Here is a 6,977-nt window from a genome sequence, read left to right as displayed (position 1 = left end):
CATTTGTCCTGCATCACTTAATTCATCCATGAGGGAAATGTAACTTCAAATAACCTCCACTGCACTGTGACCTTCATTTAAGTGTTCATGTTTTCTCCAGCGCACACGTCATATCATCAGTTTGGCCATCACAGACATTGATAAAACAAATCACAATAAAATGTGTTAAAATGTGTTTGACACACAGTCTATCAGCATGTTATATTTTCTTCAACAGGCTGCTTGATTTCGGTCAAAAAAAAACAACAGCATTATGCTAGCACTGACAGTATGGATCTTTATAAGTAGCAGCATTTGTAAAAGGGGGATGGACAGAGAGACAGAAAATCATATTTTATTATTTTACAGTTCAGTTTCTTTAATTCCACATTCATATCTATGATATAATCACTTGAATGATCGCACATTATGGATTACATTTGCTGCAAATTCAGTGAGGGCAAATGATCGAAGGAATTAACAACCATCAAAAAAAGATTTTCACTTAAGGGTGATTTATGATTTCAAACATATGAACAAAGATAATGCTAAATTAAAAAAATATTTTATATTTGTGATAGGATATTTTCCATACAGCATCTAAGAGTAAAAGTACTGATTGAGGGTCAGTTCAGCCTTTCATTTCATGATATATAAGGTAGGAGGATACTGGTCTGAGGTCAGCTCGGAGAAGCTTTCCGTGAGGAAAGTGTTTGTCTAATTTCCTGGCTGTATTATGCTCAGCCAGTGTTACACAAATGTATATTTACCCTTATACAGCATATATATTAATATTTCTGAAAAGTTCTGAAATCTATCAGTTTACAGAGAATTGCTTTATATCCAAGGCCATACTTATTGCTCATGTTATTTACCCGAACATGTAGTGGAGGCAGAAACACTGGAGGTTTTCAAGACCAGACCAGATGGTGTTAGATACTATCCAGCTTTTAGGCAAACTAAGCAGTAGGTACACTTTAGAGGTAGGAAAAGGTGAGCATTGCTCATGAATGGCCTGTTATGCTTTGTCATATTACTGTATGCATGTACATGCAGTGACGTGTGTGGGCTGCAGTCGTGTTTTAGTGCAGATGGGTCTAATGGAGTCCCTGCTGTAAGAGGGGCCTTTCCCAGCCGCCTGTCCTCAGCTGTCCCCATTCCCTGTGCTGACTGTGGCTGATTCAATCTGCAGTTCAATTCTCTGTGCTGACTGTGGCTGATTCAATCTGCAGTTCAATGTGGCTGCTCAATACACGTGTGTGTTTTTATATTTCTCTACATAAAGATACATATGATATTTTAGGAAAGTGCTTGTGGAACCAAACACTTTATCTAATATTTATTTTGAAGGATAAAGATGTCTCAGACAAATGTATTCAGAAAACAATTTATAATAACAATTAATAAATTAATAAATCCTGTTTATGGGAATGGCACAGATTTAACATTACATTCACGCAATGTTCTTCATACCAAGATGCATTTCATGTTAGTGCATGAGAAACAATTTGTGGACAATTGGATGGACAGTTTGGCTGTAACCCCCTTATATAAAATATACACTTTAAAATAAAATATTACTGTGCATACGTTTGTGAAGAACTCAAGCTAACTCCTTGTGAAGTGTTACTGTTTATTAAAATACAGTATGTACACACACAACACTAGTCAACACTTCATTTATTGCAGTCAGAAAGTAAAAATCAAAAGTAAAAAGCAAATGCAGGAAATTTCAGTTTTTGTAAACATTCCTAATTACGCAGTTTTGCGAGCTCCAAATTTTATATCAACACCCATTTCACAAGGCTTTGTCTTTTACTCTCTACTGTATTTTCCTGACTAAACTCACATTATTTTTGCCACGAAGGTGTTAACTCGGAATGCCACAAAATGGAGGGTGCGAGTTCACCTTTGCATGTGTGAGGGCTGTGTGGAACAGCTAGCTCCGGCCTCCCCGGCCACGCGAATGGGAGCAGGGAAAGTCGCACTGCTGTGGGGCTGACAGCTGCTCGTGACCAGGTGTGAGGACAGGTACCAATGGCCTGGGAAACTGGCAGGGACAGAAGTGGTGAGAATGTTAAGTTGAACGGCTAATTAGCACCAACATACCATGGGAAACAGCAACACGGTAGGGAAGCAGTGAGCCTTAGAGTCATATAGGGCCATGCAGAGACTTGGGAAAACATGATAGACTTGTTACAAACCGGTGTATGTCTTAGTATGAGACTGAGTCTTACTGCTGGTTTGCTGTCCATTCAATTTAAACAGCCAATTTTAAAGATCTACACTGCTGTATTTGATGTATGCTCATAAACATGTACAGTAAGGATAATACATGCATTCATAATATTGGTCTGCTATAATTACCTCAGTAATGGGAGATACTGGGATGGGAGACTTATTGGGAATCAATGTTTACTAGGTGTACCAGCTTGCCATCACTGCACAAACCAATAGGCTATACTACTTTATAGCATTATAAACATATCAGTCACCTTAATGTAAATTACCTATATTTACTTTGATCCAACCACTGTGCGGTATGAACCATTCCTTTTTAAAATCTGTTTGTACAAGCCCTTTTGTCCTTATAGCGTTGTCCTATTACCGCGCCATATAGATTGATGAAAAGTAGACCAAGCTAACACTTTAACGGTCTTGTCACCCCCTATCGAAAACTCACCTGTTATAAACTAGAACCTTTAATGTTTGACTTTCCCTCTGTCTTCGTTTGAGGCAGGTGCGAGATGGGTCCGGCATTAGTATGGGAATATTGGCACCCTCCAAATTCGTCTGCCAGGTCTCGTATAAAAGGACGACAACGAATAGTGTCGCATAATTTCGACAGCAAGTTAACCCAACGGAACATTGAACCGCACAACAAAAGGGGGACGTTTGTTTTCTATGTATTTTTCTTAACGAAGTTACACAATGATTTTATCAGTCAGCTACGTTTTTTTGGCGGCATGTTGTGCGGTGGTTCTTGGTTTCCCCCACTTCGGATTTAGAAGCCCACTAGACGGGGCAAGAGATTTCGAATCGTCAGGCAACGGAGTAGAGGAACCTATTCAGGGAAGAGTAAAAGTAGTCGAAATTAGCCCTAATTTTCTACGTCAGTCCTCTTTGTTCAGAAGGGGGACCTCTATCGGGAACAGTCAAAGCCGAAGAGGGCCTCTTCCAGCCTTTTTGTCGATGGGGCGACCGGGCCCTGCTCCGTCCAACAAGGCAACGCAACCCTCTGCGCCGTTCCAGCTCTTTGGCGCGGATATGAATAGAAAACTAGGACAGGCGATGTGGCAGAGGATGATGGACAAAAACACTCAAGACAAGGAGGTGTTGGCATTGCCCATTAACCCAAAAGACAGCTCCAAGCAGAGCTGTGCTGCAGTGCCTTTCGCGCAGGTAAAAAGAAGCAACCCAGCATGCATTTGGTCCGTAACCTACACAAACAAATGGTCCTATGTCAGTTTTGATGTTTTTGCTTTTGTAATCAAATTTCCTTGATAGACCATGTTCAACGGCACATACATTTTTCATTTAAAAATAAAAACACATCGCCTATAATGGATTTCTGAGCTGGCAGTGGGCTGTATTTAATGCTTGTTGTTTCCTTTGTAATTGGCAGCGAGTGTCCGCAGCGGGCTGCGAGGCGGTGACGGTGCAGAATAAATTGTGCTTCGGTCAGTGCAGTTCATTGTACGTGCCACCTGGCGGGGAGTCTGTTGGACAAACGACGGGTGCTGGGATCAGCTCGCCCTGCTCCCGCTGCGCCCCCTCAAAGGTGAGGTCCATAGTGGTGTCCTTGCGCTGCCAGGGGAAGGCCGAAACGCAGGCCAGGCGGCTGATGGTGGTGGAGGAGTGCAAGTGTGAGACAGGCCGCGAGGAGAACAGCGTCGAGAGGACAGGGCTAAAACACTAATACATATGGAAAAAACTATTTCCATTTCAGCAAGCGAGGTACCTTCCCAACATATTTAATGATTTGTAGATATTATAGCTTTATAGATATTTATGTTAGACGTTACATTCAGTAGGCAATAGGCTAAACCTACACCAACACATGTGCCTATTATATGTAAATTAAGAACATCTGGTAAATATATTTACAGTGATGTACTGTAAATACTGTATGTAAGTCAATTGTTATTTGTAAACTGTCTTTGGATGCAAAATACCCCTCAGTGTTTGTGACATGACATGTGAATCTGAGATGTACGGTTCATGAAATTGTTAGAGTGGTTTAGCCACAGCTTTTTAATAGTGAGCCTTCCGTAGTGAAAGATAGGCTTTTCTGTGTTATTTTATATTTTATATTGTGTTTTTGTTGGAGCCATGCACTGATACAATTAGTCACTAGCAGGTAATTTGAGTTGCACCTTTTTGTAGGTATACAGTATGCATTGCACCTGTAATGTATGAAAATAGATGTCATAGAGTATGTTTGACTTGATAGACTTATCAAGACTTAGACTAGAATAATTCTCCTATTCAAATATGCTTAATCTGACCTGTAGCTAATGTTCCTGTATATGAAAATCCATATTGCGATGTGACTCAAATTTGGAATGTAGTTTGCTATTGGGCTACCTTAAAAACAGTAAATTTTAAAAAATAAAAGGAAAAAACATGCATTTTTATCACTGTGTGCAAATAATTAAAACTATAAGTATGACACGATGTAACAAAATATTACATTTTACCCCATGGCCTGTGGAATCATGGATGGTCAAAGGCAATGAACCCACTCTCACACAATATTTATTTGACTAAAACTGCCCCTTTTTATAATTTGTTTAATTTGTTTGTTTAAAAATACCTTATTGCTTATAAGGACATTTTGATGACTTGTTTTTGCCTGTTTCAATGCCTAACAAATGTATTTAAGGCATAACAAAATACATATTTGGTAGTAAAACAATGTTTTCATGGTTTATTGTGCTTTTTTCATGTGAATGTTCTGCATTGCTATATTTCATCCCAACTGCTGTCTATTTTATTTTTGAATTTGTGCAAGTCTAGATTTATAATTTGTGACGGTGGCAGGCCAATGTGTTAGTTTTAACCAACAATTTATAGAGACAAAATATGTTATGATATTAATTTAAGAAATAGTTTTGCATTTAGACTTTGGGTAGTTGTGTCACTGCACACTGAATATGAGAACAGTTTCATGCAAATTGAGCAATGCAATGAGCATTAACAGTTTTTAATGTTGATAGCAAAATGTAGAATTTCCTTTTCCTTTTATTTTTATTTACTTTCCATATATACAAACAGTGAATGAATTGTATCCATGTCAGCAGCCCTCTTTCAATTGGCAATATAAATTAAATAATCAACCAAAAAACTATTCTTGTTTGCGCAGTATCTTCTGGACATGCATGTCAGAAATTTCATTTTTGAATCATTTGGTTCAGAGTTCATGTTCATGTTCATGTTTGATGGACGGATGAAGCAAATGTTTTACGTTTTATGATAGTTAAGACATGGATACCTACCACTGTTACACTTGACAGACTCAAGAGGTTCTTCTTATTTATCTGGCTTCTGAAAAACAAGGATCATGTCTGCACATATCTAATCACACTAATGATTGAATTAGGTCAGCAGCCTTCAGCTGGGACCCTGCCACTATGCCAGCTTTTATTGAACGGCGAGTTGTTTAATTTAACACCTGCTGTTTGTTCCGTCGCATATTTACGCCGCGCCTGTCGTTCCCTCTTTATTTCATGACGCGGATCGCGCACAAATCCGCACAGTCCCACTCAGACTACACGCACTAATACCTGAAACTTGACATGCTCTAGGAAGTAGGGCAGCGTTTTGTCTTACGTTGTTCGGCATTCGGGGAAGCGCCGCGGAAAACATACAAATCTACTCCGTACTCCCACCGAGCTCTCTCGCCACTGTATGGGGGCATTAACCACAAAATTTACTTGGAAAAAATATGCGCAATTTCAGATAAAAGCTGAAAAGAAGCTTTATGTTTTTTCCTCCTTTTCTGTTTTAAGAACCCAGTGCACCAGCCCCCCCCTCCCCCCACCCCTCCACTTCTTTTCTTCTTCATTTCTTTTCAATAGCGAGTGATAGAACAAATGAGCCGTACTTGAGCGGCACTTAGTGAGGCAGATGTCACAGCTTTTGTATGGCGGAGCTGGTGTAACTCTCCGCTGTCATTAAAGATGCACCGTTCCCATGACGGGGGAGGGCACAACAGGGGCTTCGTTTGGCAAAGAGGTGATCCGGTGCCAAATTAGGAGCTTTAGGGATCAAATCACCGTCAGTCATTTGTAAATAGGCTTGTTAGCAGTTAAAAGGTTAACAATGACATGCACACAGGGTTGCTGTGTTTGGGGAAAGTTGGTGGGAAAATGCAAATATACATTTTTATTGCATGTTATTAAATTAGTTTACATTTACATTTTCAAGTTTAAATGTAAATTAAATTAAGTGTTAATTGCTGTAAAAGGGATAGTGGAAATAAACCCGCGCTTTTACGTGCCACTTCAGCACACATTGCATGAGAGTATTAATTGGTGGTTTCATTCCCCGGCGCTCCTCTCCAGCCGAATCCGTGCTACGCGGAATGTGAATCCGGATCGCTCCGAGCGTGTAAGAGGTCTTCGGCCTGGCTGCGTGCAGGCTTACTTGAGGCCGCCGAGATGTTCGCGCGACGCTCTTTAAGTCGCGGTAATGCCGGTGAAATCCCTCGCGGGGGCGTGTTGGGCTGTGTGAGAGCGCGCGGTGCTTTTATAAAGGCAGGGAGAATGGAATGCGTCTGCCAGCCTCCAGGCCTGAGGGCTGAAATGCCAGGGCCGGGTCAGGGGCGGCTCAGCGGCGATAGGTCGCCTTTGCGCCCGCTCTGCCGGGGTACGGCTGACCAGCTGGCGACCACTGGCACCCGCCGGCCGGGGGGAGACAGCGCCCCGGGCGTCGGCAGCTTGGCGGGTACTGCGGGGAGCTGCGCTGGGTACGAGGGAGTGGGGGAATCTGCTGCC

At 41.4% G+C, this 6,977-nt stretch overlaps 1 protein-coding gene across 1 annotated transcript; it reads left to right on the top strand.

Annotated features, from left to right (window-relative positions):
- Nucleotides 1-2,910: 2,910 nt before the first annotated feature.
- Nucleotides 2,911-3,898, top strand: dand5 (DAN domain family, member 5). The gene is made up of 2 exons (XM_061222952.1): nucleotides 2,911-3,381; nucleotides 3,605-3,898. The coding sequence occupies exons 1-2, from the start codon at nucleotides 2,911-2,913 to the stop codon at nucleotides 3,896-3,898; spliced, it is 765 nt and encodes a 254-aa protein (XP_061078936.1).
- Nucleotides 3,899-6,977: the final 3,079 nt, after the last annotated feature.

Source organism: Conger conger, chromosome 2, assembly GCF_963514075.1.
Source record: "Conger conger chromosome 2, fConCon1.1, whole genome shotgun sequence".
Classification (NCBI taxonomy): domain Eukaryota; kingdom Metazoa; phylum Chordata; class Actinopteri; order Anguilliformes; family Congridae; genus Conger; species Conger conger.
This window is presented reverse-complemented; position numbering and strand designations above follow the sequence as displayed.

Bases quoted from the DNA above. Each gene is read 5' to 3' on its own strand.
- dand5 (XM_061222952.1), top strand. From the start codon at position 2,911: ATGATTTTATCAGTCAGCTACGTTTTTTTGGCGGCATGTTGTGCGGTG. The intron at 3,382-3,604 runs GTAAAAAGAAGC...TGTAATTGGCAG, and splicing joins CTGCAGTGCCTTTCGCGCAG to CGAGTGTCCGCAGCGGGCTG.